The sequence below is a fragment of the Magnolia sinica genome, chromosome 2, assembly GCF_029962835.1.
Source record: "Magnolia sinica isolate HGM2019 chromosome 2, MsV1, whole genome shotgun sequence".
NCBI classification, from domain to species: Eukaryota; Viridiplantae; Streptophyta; class Magnoliopsida; order Magnoliales; family Magnoliaceae; genus Magnolia; species Magnolia sinica.
In genome coordinates this window covers 137345585-137371279 of record NC_080574.1, presented here as the reverse complement: position 1 = coordinate 137371279, position 25695 = coordinate 137345585, and the positions used below count along the sequence as shown (strand labels likewise).

General features: G+C 41.2%; 2 protein-coding genes across 6 annotated transcripts; one reads left to right on the top strand and one right to left on the bottom strand.

The window, feature by feature from the left end:
• Positions 1-247: 247 nt before the first annotated feature.
• Positions 248-14033, top strand: LOC131237857 (cysteine-rich receptor-like protein kinase 3). 3 transcript variants are annotated; one of them, XM_058235879.1, is made up of 7 exons: positions 499-1604; positions 9246-9362; positions 9993-10132; positions 10573-10783; positions 11389-11623; positions 12201-12345; positions 13161-14033. In XM_058235879.1, the coding sequence occupies exons 1-7, from the start codon at positions 842-844 to the stop codon at positions 13482-13484; spliced, it is 1935 nt and encodes a 644-aa protein (XP_058091862.1). In that variant the 5' UTR covers positions 499-841; the 3' UTR covers positions 13485-14033. The 3 variants fall into 3 exon arrangements, 2 of the variants coding, with proteins under 2 accessions (XP_058091863.1, XP_058091862.1); XR_009167439.1 differs by lacking the exon at positions 13161-14033 and having other exon boundaries at positions 248-1604; positions 11389-11693; positions 12201-12339; XM_058235880.1 differs by lacking the exon at positions 9246-9362 and having other exon boundaries at positions 493-1604.
• Positions 14034-15196: 1163 nt separating this feature from the next.
• LOC131237858 (cysteine-rich receptor-like protein kinase 42) lies at positions 15197-24876 on the bottom strand. Of its 3 annotated transcripts, none has more exons than XM_058235882.1 (8): positions 24007-24876; positions 22956-23084; positions 22704-22843; positions 22057-22267; positions 21018-21252; positions 19737-19881; positions 17144-17624; positions 15197-15548 (listed from the first exon to the last, which is right to left on the bottom strand). In XM_058235882.1, the coding sequence occupies exons 1-7, from the start codon at positions 24752-24754 to the stop codon at positions 17301-17303; spliced, it is 1932 nt and encodes a 643-aa protein (XP_058091865.1). In that variant the 5' UTR covers positions 24755-24876; the 3' UTR covers positions 15197-15548; positions 17144-17300. The 3 variants fall into 3 exon arrangements, with proteins under 3 accessions (XP_058091865.1, XP_058091864.1, XP_058091866.1); XM_058235881.1 differs by having other exon boundaries at positions 15197-15527; XM_058235883.1 differs by having other exon boundaries at positions 15197-15527; positions 22956-23069.
• Between the last annotated feature and the right edge of the window lie 819 nt (positions 24877-25695).

The following is a 25695-nucleotide window of genomic DNA, read 5'->3' as shown; positions in this document are numbered from 1 at the left end:
TGGAGAAGCAATCCCCGGCAGCCAAGCCATTGACTTTACAGTGATATCTCTCTCTCTATCTCTCTCATTCGTCTTTTATTTTTCTCATATTCTGTCGAACTCTTCCAATCCCTTTCAGAAGCAATAATCAAAATTCGGGTATTTGTCTCTCAATCTTCTTTTTCCGTACAATTCATTCAGAGAAAATCTGTTACACTCTCCTTCTTTTCCTTCGTCTCTCTCTCTCTCTCTCTCTCTCTCTCTCTCTCTCTCTTTTTCTTCTTCTTCTTCGTCCTATCTCTCTCCTTCTTTTCCTTCGTCCTCTTCATATCTATTTCAGACCCAATATGCAAAATCCCATTTAAAAGCTCTCTTTCTCTCTCTCTCTCCCCCCTTTTCCTTCGTCCCCTTCAAATCTATTCCAGACCCAATATGCAAAATTCCATTTAAAAGCTCTCTCTCTCTCTCTCTCTCTCTCTCTCTCTCTCTCTCTCTTCTTCTTCTTCTTCTTCTTCAAATCTATTCCAGACCCAATATGCAAAATTCCATTTAAAAGCTCTCTCTCTCTCTCTCTCTCTCTCTCTCTCTCTCTCTCTCTTCTTCTTCTTCTTCTTCTTCAAATCTATTTCAAACCCAAAACGCAAAAATACCAATTAAAATCTCTTCTACTCTCTCCTTTCATATTCTTCCCCTCCTCCCCCTACTCCATCTTCTTCTTACAATATCTTTGATTGAAATACCTGAAACTCTTTGAATTTCAGGCTTCAATCCATTTCACTCTATCTACTTTTTGCAGTCTATTTTAGACCCAAATCCCCCAGAACAAAAATAAAACCATAAAAAAAAAAAAATCTCCTGTCCAATGGCTTTCCCCTTCTCTTTTCATTTCCTTTTCTTCCTCTTCTCCTTTATTAGACCTTGTTTTTCAGACCCAAGAGCCACATCTGCAGCTCTCATCTGCAGCAACAGAACAGCTGCACCATCCGACCGTCAGATCTTCATCTCCAACTTCCTATCAGCCATGGATGCAATCACCCCACAAATAGCTTCCCGCCGATTCGCACAAGTCATTGAAGGGACGGAAAATTCCTCATCTGTCTTCGCGTTCGGGCAATGCATGGATGATCTCTCGCAGTCCGACTGCGAGCTCTGCTTTGCCCAGTGCAAGACACAGATCCCCAGATGCCTCCCATTCCAAAAACTGACACGAGGCGGGAGGAATTTCCTCGACGGGTGCTATCTTAGGTATGATGATTTTGAATTCTTTGGACAGGATTTGAGCCCGGAAGACAAGACTGTTTGTGGGGAAAGAGATTTCGATGGGAACAGTACGGCTTTTAAATCCAATGCTGTTCAAGTTGTAAGGAATTTGAGTGTTGAGGCGCCAAAGAACAATGGATTCTTTATGGGTTTTGTTGATGGAGGGAATTCAACAGTGTATGGGTTGGCACAGTGTTGGAAGTTAGTGAATTCAAGCTCTTGCAGGCAGTGTTTGGAGAATGCGTCTTCAGCAATCAGTTCGTGCATTCCGAAGGAGGAAGGGAGGGTGTTGAATGCTGGGTGTTATTTGAGGTATTCAACGCAGAAGTTCTATAACAATTCAGGGAGTGGCACAACTGGTAAAGGTAAAGATGAATTGGGTTTTTTAGATTTCATGCTGGAGAATTGCCCTGCTAATGATTCATGGGACACATGCCTTTAAGATCTGGGTCAGTCATCAGGTGGGTCCCACCATGAATATGCTGTGGCCTGACAATTCAGGCCACTCGTCTCATCAGGTGGACCATACGTGAATGAAGAAAAAGGCTGGTTAAAAAAAAAGTTGACCAACGTTCTTCATTCAACATACGCGTGTCACCCGGATCTTTCATGTATGTGCCATGTGGGAACATGTACTGTAAATTGCCTCTTAGCTTCTTCTTTGACGAACCACCTAAGCTAATCAGATTGTCATTTTTTCCATGGTTTTTTGGGTGGAGTTTTGGTGATTTCTTGGATTTGCTTGGTGGATATACACATTATGGAATTTTGTAATAGCTCGTTTTTTTCATCTTGTTCTATGGAAATGTTAGATCTAGCTTGTGTTTGGATGCTCAATGGAGATGAATTGCGATAATTCAATTTGGTAACAAGTAAATGATCAGCGTGGAGCTATGCCAACTCCATTGCAGGAATTATAAATTCCAATATTGAAACACATGGAGTTGCAGTTAGGATTGGTTGCTATTACGAATTAAATGGGTGCTCCACCATTTAATGAAATGGATGAATCAAAATTCAATTCAGATGAGCAAAATGAGCAGTCCACCATTTAAAGAAAAGGATTAATTGAAATTCAGTTCAAACGAGCAGCCAAACGCAAACCTATGGAAGGACTCAAAGGATTTTAGATCTTGAATAACGCGGACACTACAAAGCACAATCAAAATATCATGAAGTAGTAGTTAACAATGTTGAATCTTCTTAACTAATTTAAATTTACTACACCCACCCACTTGTGAATTTACGCTAAGCCTTTTTTTTTTTTAACACACGCGCACGCGCACGCTGACATTGACTCACACCACATTGAACACTCGAACCCTTGACCTCAGTGTTGAAACTCATAGAGTCGTCCACTGATCCAACCCTAAGTATTAGCAATTCGGATCTATCACCATTGTCAATCTCGTGCTTTGCGGAAGCATGCTCAACGAAGATAGAGCAATCAAAATAACCAGAATAACCAAACAAGCAAATACAGAACACAAGATATTTACATGGAAAAACCTTGTGGGAAAAAAAACTACGGCACAAAGCGACAAAGATCTCTACTATAATCAAAAGCCTTAGAGTTTACACTACTTACCTTCTCCGTTGATAGAATCACCCGATCTCCCCTTGCGACGCGCACTTATGAGAACCTTAGCCCCTTGAGAAAATCCCTTCCCAAGCCCTTACAAGTGTAGAGAACCCTCTCACCTCTCACTTAGCAAAACCTTTACCCTTAGAGAGAAAACACTCGTATTGCTTAGCTGTAATCGCAATTAGGCTTAAATATCCCGATTTGCGCAAAACCGCGCAAGTAGTTTGTGTCCTTCGGTCAGACTGACAGAGCCCGACTCTTCGTCCAAACTAAGAAATCTTGTACTCAGTTGGTCCGACCGACAGGGCCTTGCTTTGTTTCCTAGATTATACAGAATCCAAGGCATCTGCAAAATAATCTCCACATTGACTTGTATTCTGCCAATTCACCATGAAGATCTTCCGTACTCCTCTCCACACAGAACGCAGCTCCATCCGCACCCCTGTGCAAGGGTGCCCAATCTCATCAATGCCTAGTGAGATTGATCAAGCCTAAGTAGTGCTTGAACTTGTATGTGGTCACCGACTTTGTCAACATGTCTGCATCATTCTCTTTTGTATCAATCTTTTGAAACTGAATCTTTCCTGAAGTAATGAGTTCCCATATCTTGTGGAATCTCATGTCGATTTACTTGTTTTTCGCATGATACACCTTATTCAATGTTAGATGGTTAGCACTTTGGCTATCACAATGCAACTGAATTGCCTCCTGCTTCAACTCGAGTTCTCCTATCATACCCTTCAACCATATTGCCTCCATTGACGTCCTTGCGCAACCATTTATTCTACCTCGGTTGTAGACAACGCTATAGTAGACTGTAGCGTAGATCTTCAACATATCGGTTCGCTTTTTAATGTAAAAACGTATCCCGTAGTGGACCTCCTATTGCCCATATCTCCTGCATAATCCAAATCCACGTAGCTTACAACTCTACCTGAAGCTCCATGTCCCCCGAACATGATCCCAATGTTGACTGTGCCCCTGAGAATCCATTTAACAACATTCCAATGCTCATTTCCTGGATTCACCATATATCTGCTGTCTGCTGACCACACCAACTGCCTGTGAGATATCTGGCCTCGTGCAAACCATCTCATACATGAGCCTCCCCATTACACTTGCGTACAGCACCCGTGACATGTCTGAAATCTCCTCTTTTGTGCTTGGACATGACCAAACTAACAACTTAAAGTGACTTGCTAGAGTTGTGCTAACTGAGATAACACTTTCCATGTGGAACCTCTCTAATACCTTCTGCACATAACACTTTTGAGACAACCACAACTTCCCAGACTCCCTGTCTTTGTGAATCTCCATGCCTAGGATCTTCTTTGCAGTGTCCATATCCTTTATATCAAACTCCTTGTTTAACAGAGACTTAAGTAAAAGTACCTCTTTCTTGTCTTTCGCAACAATCGGCAATTCGGCATATCATCAACATATAACATCGATAGAATGTAGGACTCGTCCTCAAGCACCTGTAGTATATGCAACAATCTACTCATATCTGATATAGCCAATCTCCACCATGTAGGAATCAAACTGCTTGTACCACTGTCTCGAAGACTACTTAAGCCCATACAATGACTTCTTTAGCCTACACACCTGATCTTCCTTACCAAGCTCTTCAAATCCTTCTAGCTGCTTCATGTAAATAATTTCCTCCAAGTTCCCATGAAGGAATGCCGTATTCACATCAAGCTGCTCCAATTCCAAATTGGATTTCGCTACCATATCTAGTAGCACCCTGATTGACGTATGTTTCACAAGCAGAGAAAAAAATTCATTGTAGTCTACTCTTTACCTTTGTGAGTACCCCTTTGCTACAAGCCATGCCTTGAGTTTTTTGTCATCTTTCTCTTTTAATGCTTCATTCTTTTTGAACACCCATTTACACTTTATAGCTCTGACCTTTTGGAAGTTCCACAAACTTCCATGTTTGATTCCTGTGTAAAGATTCTATCTCCTCCACCATGGCCGGCATTCACTTGTCGCCATCCTTTCCAGACTTAGCCTCTTAAAAGGTAGAGGGATCTCCATTCCCTGTAAACAATGCGAAAGAAACCATGTCCTTAAACCGGACTTTAATGGTTTTTCTCTCCATGTTCCTAGCAATACTTTCCTGGTTATCCTGCTGATTTCGGTTAGTTTCTTGCTCATGCTGAATTTCACCTTCAGTAATCGACTCAATTGACTCCACATGCACCGACAATCTTTTTGCATCACTATGTGTTTCTGACTTCTCCGCAATGTCCTTGTTGGCCTTCAACATTGATACCTCATCGAAGATGACATCTTTGCTAATAACCACCTTCTGAGAAACTGTATCCTAAAGCTTGTAACCGTTGACACATTTCTCATACCTGATAAAGATGCAATTCCTAGATTTGGGATTCAACTTTGTCCTTTGTCTACTCTACACGTGGACAGGCACCTCAAGATCCTCAATTTTGAGTAATCGACGTCCTTGCTTGTCCAGACTTCCTTTCAACCTTAGAGCCTGGCGTTGTAGATGGTGACTGATTTAGTATAAAAGCATGTTATATTAACCGCTTCTACCCAAAAGCTTTTAGGCATCACTTCATGTAACCGCTTACTTCTCGCCCTCTCCAATAGAGTTTTGTTTATCCTCTCTACTACCCTGTTTTGTTGTGGGGTCCTTGGAGTTGAGAAGTGCTTTGTGATGGCCTGTTCCTTGCAAAATTCCATGAATTCTGCCTATCTGTACTCCGTACTGTCATTTGACCCGAGACACTTAACATATCTCCCGGTTTGCTTCTCTGCTTCTGCCTTCCGTTCCTTCAATTTAGTGAACACCTCAGACTTGTTCTTTAAGAAGTGGATCCAAACTTTCCTCAAGTAATTGTCTATGAAGCTCACGAAGTATCATGTTACTCCCTTAGACGGTACTGTCATTGGCCCCCAAACATTGGAATGTATGTGTAGCAGTCTTGAACCTTACCTTGCATTGCTTCTCATAGATGCAATGCTTGCAGAAATCCACCTTGCAAACCTTAACTCCCTTCAATAGTTTCCGTTTATAGAGTTCCATCATGCCTCTCTCGCTCATATGCTCTAGCCGCATATGTCACATATTAGTGTCATCTGTGCTAGATTTCGTGTGTGAAGTGGTAATAGCTTCACCTATAACTGTGCTCCCAACCAACTTGTACATATTTCCTGTCTTATGTTCATTCATTAACACCATTGCACCTCTGGTGACCTTGATTACACCGCCAAATATGGTGATTGTGCACTCGTTCGTATATAGAATGCCCAAGGATATCAAGTCCTTCAGATTTGGGACATGTCTTACATCTTCGAATGACTCCATTAAACATCCTTACCTTGATAGTCTCTATTCTGATGGCCTTGTATGCTGCGTCATTCCCCATCAGAACACTCCCACTATCATAAGACTTGTAGGAATCAAACTAAGTCATATCCGTGCACATATGATACGAATATCCTGAATTGAATATTCAAGTATCTGAAAGATGGTTCGTACTTGAGGACACCGAGATGAGATCTCCTTCTAAGCTCTCTTCCGCTATGCTATCCTATTTGCTCGTGTTCCTTTTACCTTTGCTTTCCATGTTATCCTTTTTTTTTTGGGTTAGTTTCTCTTAAAGTACCCCTTTATGCCACAATAGAAGCATATGTCCTTAGCCTTTAATTTTGATCTAGACTTTTTCTTTTTGTTAGACCGTGATCGCTCCACAGATCTCCCATGTCCCTGACCCCTTTTGCAACTAACCCTTCTACCCGAGAGTCCTCATCGCTTGACTTTTTCCTTATTAGAAATGAGTGTCGCAGTGATTTCTTCCAGCTTTACTGTATTCTTGCATTACAACAAAGTAGTGATGAGATAGTCGTATGATATGGGGAGCGATGCTAAAAGTAACACCGCTTTATCTTCATTATCGATTGTCGCTTTGAGCCTTAACAACTCGTTACATACCTTTGTAAATGAGTTCATGTGCTTTAGGAGATCGGATCCTTCTTTCATCCATAGCCCAAAAAGTTATTTCTTCACAAACAACTTGTTAGTGAGGGACTTCGCTATGTATAGATTTTCTAGTTTCTTCCATATCTCCAGGAGTGATTCCTCATATAGAACGTTGTACATGACCTCATACAATAGACATAGACGGATGGTGCTCATAACTTTCTCCCAGAGTTTGCTCTAGTCATTGTCTGACATCTTCTCTGTTTTAGTCTCCAACAACGTCTTGTTCAAACCTTGTGATACTAGAATATCCTTAACTTTCTGCTGCCATAAACCGAAATTGTTATTCCCGTTGAATTTCTGGATGTTGAATTTAGACCCTGACATCTCCGTTGAATTCCCAAATGTCTTTAAACCTGACGCTTTGGTACCACTTTGTTGGAGTTAACCGACTCTTATCTCACACCACTATGATGTAATTCTGAGAAACCTTTAAACAAACCTGACTCCCGTCCCCTGGACAACATACTGCTAAGAGCTTCTATGAGTCTGTGACTAGCACAAAGAGAAAAGGAGAAAGGGGGTCTCCCTGCCAAACACCATGGGAAGCCCTAAAATAGCCATAGGGGGAACCGTTGATTAAGATTGAGAATTTAACTGAGGATAAACATAATTTTATCCAAGATCTCCACCTAAATCCAAACCCCATTCAGGTTAGAATATAGTCCAGAAATTCCCGGTCTACATGATCATAAGCCTTTTCAGGATCAAGCTTACACAAAACTCTTTCTTTTTGGCTCTAGCAATAGAATCCAAACACTTGTTAGTGATTAAAACTGAATCAAGAATTTGTCCACCCTCTATGAAAGCAAATTGAAATGGAGAAACAAGCTTCGGTATTGCCTGCCTTAACCTTTGAGTCAAAATCTTGGCCAGGATCTTATAGCGACTACCCAAAAAACTGATGCGCCGAAAATCTTTAATGTTCAACACCCATTCTTTCTTGGGAATCAGGGTGATGAAGGTGCTCTCCATCTCTGTTGGAAGTCTATTGTTCATGAAAAAGTCTTCAATGAAACTGCACAAATCCACTTTGATCAGATCCCAAAAAATCTGAAAGAAAGCTATTGGGAATCCACCTGGCCCTAGGGCTTTGTCCCTTTCCAGGTCTCAAACAACTTCCTTAATCTCATCAATATCCACTGGTTTCTTGAGGTTTGAAGCATCATTGAAAGAGATGGACCTAAAAGGAAGGTTATCAAGGCGACGGCAAGAAACACCATCCGAGGACAAAAGATCTGAGAAAAAATCAACTATGTGATTCGTAATGGATCTGTTATCTGAAACATCTGAACCGTTGACATTAAGGGAAGTGATGGAATTAACCCTCGCCCTAGCCGAAGCCATGGAGTGGGAGAATTTGGTGTTGCAATCTCCCTCTTTCAACCAAAGTGCTAGAGACCTCTACCTCCATTTTATTTCCTCCTCCTTAAGCCTCACACAATAATCATCAGAGTGTCTAGCTCTCTTCACTAGTTCGTCGTATGATAAAAGTCCCGACTCCTCTTTGACATCCAGATCCTAAATGGCCACAAGAATGGAGGAAACCTCCGCTTCTCTGTGACGGAAGATCTCCTGGTGCCAATCCTTAATCTTGACTTTCAGCATTTGACATTTTTTGAATAGCCTTAAGCCTGGATGGCCTTCGACAGAGGAGTTCCACCAGTCTAAAACCAGATCCGAAAAGCCTTTAACCACTGTCCAAGCAAGCTCAAACCTGAACGGCTTAGGCCCCCAATTGATCTCATCTGTCTCCAGGAGGACAGGACAGTGGTCAGAAGCAGGTTTGGGAAGACCACTTTGACACACCGACTGAAAGCGAAAGATCTAGTCTGGAGAAATGAGAAAGCGATCCAGAAGAGATATGGTGGGGGTGGATCTGCCATCGGACTAGGTGTAGACAATAACTCCTACATACTAAAAAACTGAGCTGTGAAGGTTCCTCAAGTTTAACAATGGCCAACTTGACCAAACATCCATTACAAGTCACAGTTCATTCAAGCTGATTGTGCACAAGTTTAGGACTTGTTGGATTGATATCGAATTCTCATTCATTGGTTACACACAAAACCTTCCCCTTAGCTTTTAAGGCTATGGAGAACAAAGTGGACTATGACATCTGCAGCACTATCACTAATTCAAATGAGAATTTGCATTGGCTGCCTTTGGTTATAGGAACCCAAAATGTTACTTTTCCACTTTCTACCCAAAAAATAATACTTCGTTTGTTTCAAATTCTACTTGATATGTACAGGGCATTATTGTGGCAGAAGAGCATTCTGCCTGCCCCTGACTCCCTGGGTACATCCAAATGTATCCTATGCTACTGGGTGTTTGTGATTTCTGATTCTTATTCAATGTTTTCATAGTAATTCATTGGTTGAAAAATCACTTCTTGTTATTGGTCATTAGGCCACCGTCGCCGCCTAGCTATCGTTCTGGCCGTATGTTCTTCCGTTCTGGTGTCTTTGATGATTATTGCATCGTGTGTTTTCTTCGGGAAGAGGGAGCTTGCAAGGAGGGAGAATGGTAACATCTCGTCCAGCTTGAATATTCGAAATGGAATTGATTTTGACATCCACCCTAATTGATTTGCATACACTCATTTTCCATCTTGGGATTTTTGCATGGTATGGAACTGGGCTATTTCAATACACAAAATGGAAAGTGGATGACTGAAAACCAACTTGTGTGGGTGTATATAATGGCTCCATTTTGAAATCCCTTGTCATAGCTTGAAGAATTCTTCATACCGTATTCCGGTGCATATTCCTCCACGAGGATCAGTGGTGCCCACCTAAAACCATGGTGGACCATCAGATAAGAGGGCCCACTTTGGGTTGCAGATGGCTCCAAAATTGCCCTGACTGGATGATCACAATCATCGCATTACAGGCTTGGAAAATGAATGATAGAAACCTTTTTAGCTGTACTTCCATCTTTTAGCCTCTTGAAGGGGGTGGTTGTCTGATTAGGGTGATTTAGGGGCCATATGCAATCTCTAGCACAATCGTCATATCCGATGGTTTTGAATGATTTCAGCTGGCCCACCTGGGCGGCCACACAAAGGAATTTGCACTATAACACAATAAGAGGAATTCTTCCTGGACCATTTCTTATTGCTTTGAATTCAATCACTGAAAATGATACCTATTTCAGAAAGGAAGCAACTTGGCGCTCTAGCATCCACTGTGAATAAATCCGAACTGAACTTCAAATACGAAACTCTTGAACGGGCAACAAATTACTTTCACAGTTCAAATAAACTAGGTCAAGGTGGATCTGGTTCAGTGTACAAGGTAATTTCTCAGCCATTCTTTTAGCATTCACTATCCTTCTGAATGGCTAGTTTTTATTTTATTTTATTTTTTACAGCCTTGTCTTTGGTTTTATTAAAATTAGTGCCATCTCCAAATAATTGTTATTGACAAATCATGAACATGAGCCCTGTCTGAATGAAACTTTTTCATTAACTAAACTGCCCCATAGTGTATGTGGACCCAAAAATAGGCGATGTTCATCAGGCAGGATGTGTGTATGTGCAGATTGTCTATCAATTATATTTAACTGTCCATTTTCTGCGCTCATGTAGGCCACCCGATAACCGGGCTATTCTAATCTCAGGCCAATAACACATGGTGGCCCCACTTGGCGAATGCCCAAATCTAACCCTCATGTGTATTTGCTTGTTTTGCTTAGAAATACAAGGTCAGCTGAATGATCTTCTTATATTGAGCAGGGGATTTTACCAGATGGGAAGGTTGTGGCCATAAAGAGGCTGTTTTTCAATACGCGGCAATGGGTGGATGAGTTCTTCAACGAAGTCAACCTGATCAGTGGCATTCATCACAAAAATCTTGTCAAACTGTTGGGCTGCAGCATAACGGGTCCCGAAAGCCTTCTTGTTTATGAATATGTGCCAAATAAAAGCCTCCATCACCATATTTTCAGTTAGTTTTCCATTCTGTAAACCCCATTTCGGCTGTTTGGATTGTTGGAAATTTTTTTAAAAAAAAAGTGTTAAGGAAATGAAATTGATTTCCTCGGATGTGATGGTTTTCCTCTTTTGTGAAAGGCAGGAGGATTGAGGAAATCGATTTCCTTCACAGATTTCCTTTATAAGGGCTATTTCCTTTTCCACTATCAGACCAAAAGAAAAGTCTTCCTTTTCCTTTTCCACAGTTCTCCTCAGATGTGAAATTTTCCTTTCCTCATCTACCTTTTGGCTTCCACCAATCCAAACAGGCCTGCAGTTTGCTCAGCCCATATGCAGTTGCTTGTCCTTGGGATATCCTAGTTGTGCATGAGTGCATCAGCCCCAGTCAAACCAACTTATCAAGTGGGCCACGCTTGCATGGAAACAGTAGATTGTTTCAGAAAAAAAGCCAATGGTCCACATCCAATTACATGCGTGGCATGCCTCATACCTGGACTTGCCCTGTTTTTCATCCAGGCCATCTACATGGTGGGGCCCACTTGATGCATGGCTCGTGGATCATTCACACATTCCCCCCACCAGTCTTATCAAACATCAGTCTACATTCATTTGATGCAGATGTGGAGAATGCTAGGCTACTAAGCTGGGAGGTGAGATACAACATCATTGTCGGGACGGCAGAAGGCTTGGCCCATCTTCACGAGGAATTAGATGCGAGGATCATACACAGAGACATAAAGTTGGGGAATGTACTGCTTGATGAGAATTTCACAGCCAAAATTGCGGATTTCGGGCTCGCACGGCTCTTCCCTGAGGATAAGACACACATCAGCACCGGTATAGCCGGAACACTGTAAGATCATGCCACAATCTAGCCGACAATTGTTTGTCATATATCGCTTTCCTCCCAGGAAGCTAATATGGTAATCAACTCAAAGCCTAAGGGTGCATTTCGGTGTTCCTGCCAAATATTGATTTGAGCATCTCACCTCATTTCCTCCGAATCTCAAAATCAAAGTTCCAAATCCATGATTTTTCATGCAAAACATAAAGAATCATGGATTTATAACAATTTGACATTGATTTAATATGATTTATGGGGAAAAAAAGGATCGAAAATTGAAAATGCTTGTTAGATCGAATAAGTGGGATATGTCGGTACTACTTGTGCGTTTTGTATCGCACAGTTGGGATACAAGATATATCGTGGGATATATCGGCCTATATCGTCGATATTGAAAACATTGGATTCCACAACTTACATTTCCTGAGGATTCCACAGGGTTTTTTTCCAATCAATGTTCTGGCGTTCTCCCTAGTTATTAGCTATAACACCAATAGAGTCATGAGACCCACATATATGTAGAAATGTAGGTTTTTGTAGGATGTTTGAATGCTCAGCGCAATCACGATTTGAATTTGCATTGTAGAGGTTACATGGCTCCTGAGTACCTTGTCCGCGGGAAATTGACAGAGAAAGCTGACGTGTACAGCTTTGGGGTGCTTGTAATCGAAGTTATCTGTGGGAGGAGGAACAATGGCTACGATCAAGAGGAGTTGTCTATTCTACAGATGGTAACACTCGAAAAACTTTGGCTTTGTTTGGATGAACTATTGAATTGAATTGCAATAATTAGACTAACAGAGGAATTTCACCTGGCTGTAAGCCTGTAACTACAATTGCAATTTGGACCCGAACCGTTGATATGAATGATAAGGAATGCAACTTCCATTTGCTCATTTCCACTTCATTGAGTTTGTGTTTGTTTGCACCAAATTTCATGAAATATCATGATATTTGGTGCAACCAAACGTGCCCTGATTTCAAAGAGCTCTCTCCAATTCCACACTTGTGTTTAGGGAAGCTCCTGTACAAGCCACCACATGTGCCAGCATTGCCCATAGGTACGAAATCCAGTCCATTGAGCACAGGTGTCCCACAACGATGATGCTTTGGCCGAAGAATTAGATGCACACACTAATCAGGTGGGCCACTGTTTATAAAACAAATGTATGGCTTTAGAAACTTGGCTATAGTTTCCCAAGCCATCCTCCTGTTACTAACATCGTGGCCCACCTGATGAGTGTACCGGCCCGATTTTTGGATGAAAGCATTTTCACAGCTTGACCCACCTGATGGATGACTTTGAATTGGATAGGCGACTAATCATGTGGGCCACTGTTTATAAAACAAATGTATGGCTTGAGAAACTTGGCCATAGTTTTCTAAGCCATCTGCCTATTACTAACATCATGGCCCACCTGATCAGCGTACCAGCTTGACTTTTTGGATGAGATCATCGTCACGGTCAGACCCACCTGATGGATGGCTTAGACAATGCACCTGTATATGCCTTCTTCAGAAGCTAAACAATCTGTATTCTGTTCAGGTTTGGAACCTTTACACATTGAATAAACTACCCGAAGCGGTCGATCCAAGGTTGGGAGGGAGATTTCAGGAAGAAGATGCATCACGGGTTCTCTGTATTGGGCTTCTTTGTACACAAGCATCGGCAGAATCACGACCGTCGATGCCAACCGTAGTGAAAATGCTTACAGATAATGCTATGATTCCTTCGCCGACACAGCCACCATTTCTCAGTTCAAACACAGAACTTCCATTCATGAGACCTGAAAACCACCATTCCAGACCTGAATCCTCATCACATTCTTCTGGGAATAGCATGACAGTGACCTTGCTTGGTGGCAGATGAATCATCTTACACACTTGAAAGAAGATCATTCCTTCTATGGTCCTAGTTCTAGTGCTGAGTCACCCAACCTCACTGGCCACCCAACTCAGGCTTGGGCTTGATGATGAAGGGTCAATCTTGTTTGATCCAACGGCCATACTTCTTTTCTTTTTTCCATTAACCAGTAAGTTCTGTGTATACTAGGTGAGTTGAGCTGAACTGAGTGAGACCGTATGCTGACTCGCCGAGTTTTGCAGCGGCAAAGTTTTGCTAAGCCGACATGCATGCGTCAGACATCCGAGCCATCCATCAGGTGGGTCCCACCACCCCAAAATCATGCATGTGCATTCGTTACGTGTCACATGTTCCACATTGGGGCCCACCAGATTTGTGCCTCTGATGTTCCACATGTGTGTCAAGTTGATATTTGCAGCTGCATTTAGACGTTCCTGAGCTTAGGATATCTCGTTGTAGTATATATGAGAACAGTGATGCCATCTTATTGTAACGTGTTTGTATATTACGTGTAAATTGCTTCATGTTCTTGGAATATAGATTTGATTTTTTGCATGTATGGCAAGCGTGTAGGAGATCTAAACCATTCATTAGGCAGGCTACACCTTGAATGGACCACACCCCAAAAATCACACTTAACCGACAGTCAGAACCATTGTATTGGAAGGCTTTTAGGGGCCCATGGCAAGATCTAAAACAGATTCCATTATTTGCTGATAGCTCTCACAAAAACCATTCACAGATCTCAAACAACATATGTTTTCAGTCTAACCGAAGGTGGGCCACACCTGTATGTTGAGTTAGACAATTGGGTCTCAAATGATATTGAGTGGGCCACCGAATGAGTGGACTGGACTGACTTTTACTCGAGGAGATTTTCATGTTGTGGTCCACCCTTTCCACACAGGCATGTAAACATTTCTACGCCTGTGGTCCACCTGATGTCCGGACCAAAGTGACTATTGGGCCGAGGCATATATATACAAGGTGGGCCCACCTAATGAGCAGCAAAAAAGCTCTCACGTGCATCCCACATTCTCACGCGTGAGAAGAGAATGATCCGTTGGGCCAGATATCTCCTTTTCTTATTCAATCCTAATCACACCCACCACGTGCAGCTAGGCTGTCAATGGACCACCAATAGGCCCCAAAATCTTGAATAGATCAGGACCCGAAAGCCTGGTGGGCCCCGCACAAACCTGATAACGAAACAAACCACACATGGCCCACTGACAGCCCCAGGTTAAGGGGCCTGGATTACCAGGAGACTGAGGGACCCACCTTGATGTATGTGTTTTATCCACGCCGTCCATCCATATTTCCAGCATGATCCCACAAATGAGGCAGATCCAAAGCTCGAGTGGACCAAAAACACTGCAAATAATGACAGACACCCACCGTTGAAACCTTCCTAGGGCCCACCAAGGAGTTTATTTGCCATCCAACAGACCCAAATGAAAGGAAACACAAATATCAACTAGAGCCAAAACTTGTGGCTCCCAAGAAGTTTTCAACCGTAGGCGTTCAATCCTCACTGTTTCCTGTGGTCTGGTCCACTTAAGCTTTGGATCTGCCTCATTTTTGGGCTCATGCCCTACAATTATCTGGCAAAACAGATAGACGGCATGGATAAAACACATACATCACGGATCTCCAGGTAATCCGCGTCCCAGGCTAAGATGGTCCCACCAAAAACATCACCACCCATCAAACCAAGGTTGTTAGCAATCACCTATCCATTAATTACACCAACCTCCTATTATCATGTCAGCATCCACTGCTGCCATGTGGTGTTAGGCAATTTTAAAGAAATGGACCCCACAAATTAAGTGTCCAAATGTACGGTTGCTAAATTGCGATTATTTTCTCCTGGCCAATAATGTACACACACACACATACAAACATGCATCTGTAATCATGTTGAGTGCACGGATTAAAAGATCTCACATAGAAACTGTCATAATCACGACCGTCGAAATCCATCACCTGGGTCTGCTGTAGATCGTTGAAAGAATCACCATCCGGACCACCCACCATCTTTATCCAAATCTGCAGCACCACCACAACCACCTTGTGAGGAAATCAGATTATTAACATTAGTCAGAAAATGTTGTGAGGCTCAAACAAGGAAGCAATTTTGTCAAAGAAAAAAGGAAAAAAAAAAAAGAAGCAAAATCATGAATTCAAATTCAATGGAAGTGGGTCCAAATCACCAACTAGAATCAATGAATTTCAATATTTTTGACAAGGCTATCGCAACAGCTCACCGCATTTTTCTTTTAAAAAAAAAAGGGCTAAATGGCGTGAGTGACTGTCCACTGCAAGTTGGTAATGTGCAGTAATCTGGACCATCCGATTGGCGGGCCTGCAGAGGTGCATAGCCCAAAAACCAACTTATTGGATGATCCTATCCATCCATTTGATGGTTAAATATAATAGCCAGTAGTCCAAATCCAAAGGGCAAAAGCATCGTTAAGATGGTCCAATCAGTGTGATTTGCAGGCTTTGATCCATCCACAATTGGGCCCATATTTTAACAGTCCAGATAAGGTGTATGAAACATCTAAGATTCTAAGGTAAATGAAAAAAAAGAAGCAATGGAAGGTAAACAGATAAAAGATAAGGTTTCAAGTATTGTCGGAAACCAGTACATTCTGCCCAATAAGAACTGCCATGCCATATGGCCATGTTTTTAAATATTGACCGATGCGACTCAGTATTGTCTAAGCTATATCGGTTTCAATCCAAAAAGATACAAGCCACCACACCAATACTGAATCGAGTCGGGCCGAGATGGACGAAGTCAAGCTGAGTTGTACCTGTTTCAGTCCCTAGGAGTCGCACTTTGAAAGAGGTACTTAATTCCATGGATATGACTGTATCAGCCTGATACAGGCCTGAAATGGGGTGATACGATCCTGTTTTGGTGGTGAATGGTACAGCAAAACCGGATTGCAATCCATGGATTAAAAAATTGCAAAAAAAAAAAAAAAAACATTATGAAGTATCATATCTTGGTATATAACTACATATCACATGAGAAAAAAAGAAAACATACACCAAGATTTAGTCCTAATTGCAACTGTTGGATCACGAGACGATCGACTGAATTATATTTTTAAAATCACCAAAAATATTTTCAATAAAACCCAGTAAAAAAAAAACCCAGAGGTACGGGAGAAGCAGACCGTTGGTCAATAAGATCAGGCAGGCTCTAGTCAGAATGAATTCTTGTTGTTCAATCTGGTCACTATCTAGGTTAAATAAAAAGAAAAATAAAAAATAATTGATTGCCACCTTCACCTTATTTCAATCCTTCATTCCTCAGTACTCAAACTACTCTTGCCATTTCCGCACAGAAAGCTGTGTTTGGATACTCAATCAAATTGAATTGCCATGATTCAAGTTAATGAAGTGGAAATGGAAAAAGTTGACGTAGCCCAGATGACAATTCCGGTTGTTTCATATCCAACTTGAAATGCAAGGAATTCTGATAAAGGGGTTCGTTGTCATTATGAATTCAAATGATCCCACCTCCATCTTGGTCATTTCCATTGTAATCAATTGAATCATTGCAATTCATTTCAGTTGAGTATCCAAACACTCCCAAAATCTGTTGATCAGTCTCTGTTTCTATGCCAATTCACAACTGATAATGAACTTACAAAATTAAACGAGGATAGCTGACAATAAATGCTGCTACCATCTCCAGATTCTTCCGGACCCATCTCTTAAAACTGGGCGAATATGACCCATCAATGAACTTGAGTGCTGAGGGCATTTTCACATCAACTCACTAGCTACTGATATCTTGTGCTGTCTCTACCTTGGCTCAGATGCAGGCGTCAAAAGCACATTTGACGTAGCTTGGGACTCTGAACTGGGGAAGCTAGCAGAAATGGAGGTGGCATTTGTGTCTGCCGAGCTAGCATTCAAAAATGGAGGTTGCATTGGCAAAGGAATTGGGTAGTCTGTTTCTGTTAGCATCTTAACCACTTCAGACATGGATGGCCTCAAAGAAACCGAAGCCTGAGTGCATAGAAGCCCGATTTGGAGAACGTTTGATGCCTCTTTAGCTGGGAAGTGATCTTTCAGATATTCATCAACAGATTCCGGCAATGTGTTCGACTGGTAATGCTTCCAAACCTGAGGCAAGAACAAATAAGACACTATCAGTCAGCACAAAAACTGCAAACAGGAAGGAATACTACATTTCATGCTGCTGACACAGGCTCCAAGATTGCAGCCATGGATGAAAAAACATAGAATGTGAGATATACAATAAAACAGTTTCTTGTTGCTAACATGACATGTGGATGGTTCTCTAATACGAGAGATGATCCAGCAATTCTAGATGCATAGGGACATGCAAACAGTCCAATACATCAATCCAGACTGTCCATTTGATTCAACCCACTAGCACGGCCTACCGAGAAAAAAAAAACACTACCAGACAATTCTAACCATTCAATCTATAGCCCATAAAATGGACGATCAAGATTTTTATCGTAAACAAGTCCAGCCACAATTTGGATCATCATTTTGGCAGGGCCTGAGAAAATCACTTCAATCCAGTGATCACGAACACCCATCCCTGCAGATGGACGTAAAAAGGAGGAAAACTTTTGGTTGAACAGTTGCATGGTGTTCCTTGAAGTGCAGGCTGGACATAACGGACATTCCAGATTGATTGATCAGATTATTGGAATATCCACATTTCCTTATGAACTAAGACAACTAGATCATATCTCCTCTCGCGCATTGCTAAAAGTGGATAAAAATATAATTGATCAAATAACCATTATTGCTTCTTCTTCAGTATGTCAGATGTTTTTTTTAATCAACTCAATAAAGCAGGTAAGGTGTAGAAAAGAAGAAGAAGAAGAAGAAGAAAATTCAATAAAGCAGGTAGGAAAAGCAAAGATAAAGGTAAGGTGTAGAAGTGCCTTAGCAAGAGAAGCAGCCAAATCGTTCACCTCCCTACAAAATATAAACAAAAAGAGGCCCAAGCAATGCGATGTTGTTAATTTCTTTTACCATGAAAGAGAACCTCCATGGTTCCAAGCAACTCCTAGAGACCCAAGCAATTACACTCTCATAGGATGCAATATCGCTAATTCTTTTATAATGAAAGAGAACCTCCTCGGTTACAAACAACTCCCAGAGACCCATGCAATCACATTCTCTGACTTGCCTAAGATGTATGACCGGAGATACGAGTCCTTGAAGAATTTCAAACCCATGTAAGAGTCCTTGCAGAATTTTGAACCCATCTAAGTAGCCCAAATCTCAGCTTCATTACCAATGCCGACTTTGGGGACTAAATGATGAATGGGAAGATTTTAATGCATTGAGGTTTATAGGAGACTGAATATACAAACTATTTTGAATTAAATGGGCCTTAAATTAGTTCAGAAAGACATTTTCTTACATTGACATACATTCAACAAGAGGCAATCTTAGTGTATGAAATATTGAGATTTGCAAACCTCACACACCTCTACAACTGGTGAGGTCTGCTGACTGGCATGTGTAGGGAAGATCCAAGCCGAGAACTAGTGGTCTTACCTTGTAGAAATCGAGCTAGTCAAGTCAACAGGTGTGTTACATGCATATGAAAACAATGGACAGTTTAAAAAATACTAAGGGCCTGCTTGGATTGATGGCAATAAAAAAAATAGATGAGGAAAGGAAAACATCACACTGAGGAGAACTGTGGAAAAGGAAAAGGATTCCTTTCTTGTAGGTCTGAGATAGGAAAAGGAAATGGCCATTGTCTTGAGGAAATCTGAGGAAAAAGGAAATCAATTTCCTAAGTGCTTGTCTTTTGCAAACAAGAGAAACCATTACATCTGAGGAAATCAATTTCCTTTCTGTAGTTGCTTTTTTATTTCCACCAATCCAAACAGCCCCTAAAGGAACATTCAATGGAGTGGCCTGATTTTTGAGGATTTCAACAGGTGTGTCACACGTGTAGGGAAACAATTGATGGTTTAGAACAATCTGATGACTTGCATGGCCTGATTTTGGGGCCATAATATACACAATGGGGCCCACCTGACACAGCTCAGATGCCCCATGCACATTCCAGGTTGGCATGTTCGGAACCTTTAGAGGTGCATGTGCCGAACTCATGAAATGCAAGATAAACAACAAAGGCGTTTTGTAGTTCAGTAAAGAAATGTGCATATCTTCTGCACCTGTAAAAGAAATATCAAGCTTAAAACTGCATGTGCAAAATAAGCAGCAGTATCTTACCATTTGTAGAATGGAACTTGATTCCTCCACATAAACGCTGTTCTTCCTACCACATACTATCTCAAGAACTAAAACCCCAAAACTATAAACATCAGCTTTCTCTGTTAGTTGCCCTCGGACAAGGTACTCAGGAGCCATGTACCCCCTGCACCGACATTTACAACGACAAACCATGACGATTCATCAGACATCCGATTACAACTCCAATACCATAAATATCTGAAAAATGAGGTACTAGATGATGCTAGATAAAAAAAAAAGAGCATTCTTTTGACCCAGAAATGATAAAGTCAGGGGCTTTCCTTTTGATAAGCTAAGCCATTCATCAAGCAAGCACTTTCGTTGAATGGGCCATGCCCCGATATCTCCCCCATCAGATGACCCTAGCCATCTGATGAAAATGGTCAATTCCAACCAATGGTCCATGTATAATGGGCCCCAATTGGAGTATCAGCTGGTGCGCAAGATTTTGGGGCATCTCCCGTTACCATGAGGCCGACCATATGAATGACTTGGATCACAGAAAAGGTCAAAACTAATTAGATAGACTCAAGGGCTCGCTCCTGTTTCTTATTTTACATGTAACCCCAGAACCAGTATGGTTGTTTGGCTCCCTGGAATCTTAAGGGCCTGTTTGGATGCATCCTCAGAAGGGCATTTGGTGCCTGAATGCATTTTTTAGCCAAACTCCTTTTCATGTTCTGTGTTTGGACGCACTTTCACAAATCTCGCTTGATCCCACTCGTCAAAATAGGCACTAAAAAGTCCACTCGTTGAATTGGTTTTCAGAAAGTCGACCAACAAAGTCAACGTACATTTGCTTTTGTCAGAAAGCACCTTTTGCAGAAGCTGCATCCAAACTGGCTAAAAGAGGCCGTGAATCTATTTCTGGGAAACATATTCCCAGTGAAAGAGATTGTCTGTGGTGTTTGGGTAGTAGGAAAGCTATTCTCAGGTATCCGCTTTGTGTTGGATACTAGGAAAGAGTTGTGAGGAGAGGCCTTGCTATCATTTTCAGAAATATGTCTGTTGGATGGGACTCCAATTCCCAAAATGTTGCAAGTTATTTTAAAGCTGGGAATCATGGAAAGAGCAAAATTCAGGAATTGGATTCCCATGGGAATTCATTTCCCACCCTTTTCCAGGACCCAAACACAAATTTAGCTCCTCACCAGTGGAATCCATTTTCTGGGGGCTGGATTCCCAGGAGCGAAAAAATGCAGAAGTGAGAACATGAACACAAAACAAGATGAGTTTACATGAGAAACTGAGATTTCTTACAATGTTCCTGCGATTCCAGTGCTAAGATGAGTCTGATCAGCTGAAAAACATCGAGCAAGTCCGAAGTCAGCTATCTTTGCTCTCAGGTTCTCGTCGAGTAGAATGTTGCTGGTCTTTATGTCTCTATGAATTATTCTTGTTCCGGTCCCATCATGAAGATATGCCAGTCCCTTGGCTGTGCCGACAATAACATCAAACCGCTGCTGCCAGCTCAGAGATTGGGTCTTCTTTTTCTCTGAATCCACAGAATGATTGCACATCAAGTAAAACAACTTGTCAATACATTTCATGGGCACTCAGATTGACATTTTATAAGACATTTTAAGTCTTACATCTAATCATTAATTGAATCTTACTGCAAAATAGAATGGAAAATTACAGTAAACCAAAGCAGCGGTTCTAGATTTCTGAAGAAGATCCTAAAATTCCAATATAATAAATATCTAAATAGCTCCAGTTATGGAACTTGTGCAGATTTCCTTGCTAGTGCAGTCACCCCTTTATGGCACTCATTAGGTTGCTGTACGAAAAATGGATAAGTAGAATTGAAAATGAGAGGTGCCCACATCAAACATACAAGTGGTTTAGCTCACAAGATGAACAGAATGGTGAGGTTTTTGGACCAGGCCAAATACATGGTTGGGTCTGTCAGATGAGTGGCTTGGATCTTGGACACATGGAGCGGGGAGTGCTCATATGAGTCCCGTCCATTTTTTTCTCCTCTGATTGATGAAATTAGTATGGAACACTTCCAAAAGTCATTTGGTCCTAAAATTGGCCAATCACAAACAACTAGAGAGAAGGGACTGAGATTAAGCTGCTTTCAAGAAATCTCAACTTTGCAACATCACTGGCAATAATAAGAGGCAGACTGTAAAAAATCTTAATTGTTTGATTAAAAGATGGAAATGTTTTCATAGTTCTTCTGGAAATTTGAAGGCAATGAATTACACTAGTGAAAGATGGAAATGAAAACAAGAAAACTTTCCGAACTGATTTATGAAATTTGAAATTGGGTTTGTTAGAACAGACGACTTACTGAAGAGGAAATGATCAAGGCTCTTATTCGGCACATACTCGTAAACAAGAAGGCTTTCGGGGCCTTCTATGCTACAACCCAAAAGCTGTACCAGGTTCTCGTGGTGAACTCCACTGATCAAGTTCACTTCATTGAAGAATTCATCCACCCATTGCCTGGTATTAAAGAACAATCTCTTGACAGCTACAATCCTCCCATCAGGGAGAATCCCCTGCCCAAATCCAATATCAAATATCAATTTTTCTATATCAACTCTTTGATTCGCATGACAGAAACAGCCAACCACAGAAAGGAAGAAGAAGAACAAATATACAACTCTTGGCCCGAGTTATTGGTGTTTTCATTTGGGACAGCATAACATGCAGGTGGGTCCCATCTTTCAGCAATCCAGATCATTCATCTGGTAGGCCCAACCATAGATGGGTGATGCTACTTGGCATTCATTAATTGGCTGGCAAACAACACTTGAAAAGAAAATTTAGCCAGTGGTCTACATGCAATGGGAAGCACACGAGTGTGATGGTTGGGAATGTTCGGTGGAGGAGATTTCAGTCCATCACCCACCAGATGAACGATCTGGATCACTGAAAGAAGGGCCCCACCTTTATGGAATGTTGGCCCAAATAAAAACCGTCGAAGAAGATTACCTTGTACACAGAACCAGCTCCCCCTTGTCCCAGTTTCCTCAAGGGATCAAAAAAGTTTGTTGCTTTTTCGAGCAATTCATATTTGAAATGCAAATTAGACCGGCCAACAACAACAGAAAGCTGGCCGAGGCGCTTTCGTGCTAGAAAAAAAAATGAAGAGAAACATATTAGAAACATCCATAAACAAATGAGAAGTTTTAAAGAAAAGCTCTACCACTCTGGACTTGAAGTTTTATTCTTCTTGTTTTTTACCTTTTCTCCTCTTTGATAATCCTCCATAGCCAATAAAAACTCCCAAGATAGAGAGCAAAGCTACAATGGCAACTGAAGAAGATATTGCTGCTATGATCCCTATACGAGGCCTTCCTGAAAAAACACGAACTAAGAAAAAAGAAGAAAATTAAAATCAAACATACATGAACTAACTGATTATTCATTCCAAAAAAACAAAAACGCACACATGCACACACACACAACCACTCCAAAGAAAGAAAGAACGAAAGAAGGAAAAAAAAAAAACATTACAAAAACAGCACTTGCTGAAAAAAAAAAAAAAAAAAAGATGACAACTCTTCTCCTCTGAAGCAGAATCTAGCCTTCTCAAAAAATATAAATTAAAAAAATCCTAAAGAAACACAAATCCAATTCACGTCCATCAGAAAAAGGGAGGAAAGAAAAGCTCATCAGAGCAAAACCAAATGAGCAAGAAACACACTCAAACTCATCAAAACAAGAACTCAATGGCCCGTATCCAAAACCCCAGTACCCAATTCATCCCAAGACCTCAGAATCTGAAACCCCATCAAAAAGCAAAAATACACAATTCACCCAAAAACCCAAAAAAAAGAAAAAAAGAAAAAAAAGAAGAAAAAGAAGACCAATTCATCCAACCAAACAGCAATACCCAAAGATACAAAAAACACTTTCAATTTAATAAATCCCATTAAGAAAGTCAAAAGGAGAATCAAAATACAAGATCATAGCACCACCCAACATCCAAAACAAGAACTCGATTCATCAAAATAGAAGATAATAGCACCACCCAACATCCAAAACAAGAACTCAATTCATCAAAATAGAAGATCATAGCACCACCCAACATCCAAAACAAGAACTCAATTCATGCTACCAAAGAAGAAAAAAAAACACCTAAAAAAATTCAAAACACTCAATCAAAAAGTGCAACCAGCAAATCTTTAAAAAAAAAAAAAAAAAAAAAAAACAAAACAGAAACAAAAAAATGAGGTCACTATCCAACACCCTATCAGAATTCAAAAAAACAGTTGGTAGTTAGATCACATACCATCCTCTGTTGCTTCTCCATCCAGATTTCCAATGTCCTTCTCAACATCATCATAGAACTTCTCAGTAGAATACCTCAAATAACACCCAGCACTCAATCTCTTCCCTTCATTCTCCGGCAAACACTCCACCACTTCACGGCTCGCATTCTCCAAGCATTTCCTACACCCCACATTTTCAATTGTCTTCCAACACTGCGCCAATCCATAAACATTTCCGATCTCTCCCACTCCAAACCCACCATCCTTGACGGCGATCTCAGTCACATTCTTCACAATAGTGCGGACATTCTTCGCCAATTGCGACCTATCAGGCTCACCTTCAACAGCCTGCTGCCCACATACCGCGGTATCATGCTGGGGATCAAGCGGTTCGGTGAAGAAACTGTAATTGTCATAGCGAAGGAAGCAGCCGTCGAGGAAGATGCGGGCGGCGATGGCAGGGAGGCAATGAGGGAGCTTGGTGCGAGCCTGGGCGAAGCAGAAGAGGCAGTCGGTGTGGGAGAGGTCGGAGAGGCATTGAGCGAGGCCGTAGACGGAGCCATTGACATGGGTACCCCAGCCGGCGCGGTTGACTTGTTCGGAGAGGGACTCCATGACGGCGACGAATTCGCTGATGAAGTTCGAGCGGGCCGCGTTGACAGTCCCGCAGAAGAGGCCTGCTTCGGTGATTCGGGGGTCGGAGAGGGAAAGGGAGAAAAACATGAAAAAGGAGAAGAAGAGAAGGGGGAATTGTGTTGGAGATTGCATTGAGTTGGGTGTTTTGAATTTGGATTTTTCTCTGTAGGGTTTTTCTTGAGGCAGAGATCTGAATTGGGTTTTTTTATTTTGGGTTTTCTATGGAAGAGAGAGAGAGAGATGAAATGGGTCTTATTTAATTTCCATTTTTTGGAGATTTGGATGAAGTTGTAGGAGATCTTGTTTTTTGCTTCTATGTATGAGATTTTGGTTTCTAAAGAGGTGTGGATTGGCGGGGCGAATTGGGTTCTTTGAATTTCCGTTGTTGTTGTGGTTGGTGTTGGGAGGTGGGTGTTTTTGGATCTTTTTTGGGTTATAGTGGGTGGAATGGAAGGAGAGGAAATTGCAGAAGAAATGAAGAAATGGATGTACGCATTGGATTTTGATTTTATTTATAGTTTTGGAGGATTTTGGAAGAAGAAACAATGCTTTTCGGATTTGGGTTTTTGCATGGAATGTCTGTTTGATTTTTTTTTTTTTTGGTAGAATTCCGTGTGGAGATGATTTTTGAGGAATGAAATTACAAAAATGCCCCCGTTTATTTGTTTTTTCTTAAAAATCAGCTAAAGTCGAACTTATAAAGCCCAAGTGACATACGTGTAATATCCAAGCCACCCAATGTATGTACCCCACCATGTTGATCAAACAAACGAAACGACGGGTCAATCAAATTATCAAATGGGCCATGATTGATTTAGATGTTTTGAGTGGTGTATATTATTTTTATGAATTGGCCCATCTTATAATTGAATCTTTAAAATCTTTAGTTCACCTGATAATTATGTTGTTATTCACCTGTTGAACGGGTTGGATTTCAGAAACATATGATGTGGGCCCAATAAATTTTAATATTTCCTTTTTAAAGATTAAAAAGGGTAATAATGTAATTTGACTTTTGAAAAAATGCCCGGGAAAGTCGGGACGCGAGGCATTATTTGGTAAAATCCCGTTGG

Excerpts from the sequence above, each read along its gene's own strand:
- LOC131237857 (XM_058235879.1), top strand. The coding sequence starts at position 842 with ATGGCTTTCCCCTTCTCTTTTCATTTCCTTTTCTTCCTCTTCTCCTTT. Across the intron at positions 10,133-10,572 it reads GATCTGGTTCAGTGTACAAG|GGGATTTTACCAGATGGGAA; the intron begins GTAATTTCTCAG and ends TATATTGAGCAG. Across the intron at positions 11,624-12,200 it reads ACCGGTATAGCCGGAACACT|AGGTTACATGGCTCCTGAGT; the intron begins GTAAGATCATGC and ends TTTGCATTGTAG.
- LOC131237858 (XM_058235882.1), bottom strand. The coding sequence starts at position 24,754 with ATGCAATCTCCAACACAATTCCCCCTTCTCTTCTTCTCCTTTTTCATG. Across the intron at positions 22,844-22,955 it reads ATTATCAAAGAGGAGAAAAG|CACGAAAGCGCCTCGGCCAG; the intron begins GTAAAAAACAAG and ends TTTTTTTTCTAG. Across the intron at positions 17,625-19,736 it reads CAAGTTCCATTCTACAAATG|GTTTGGAAGCATTACCAGTC; the intron begins GTAAGATACTGC and ends TTCTTGCCTCAG.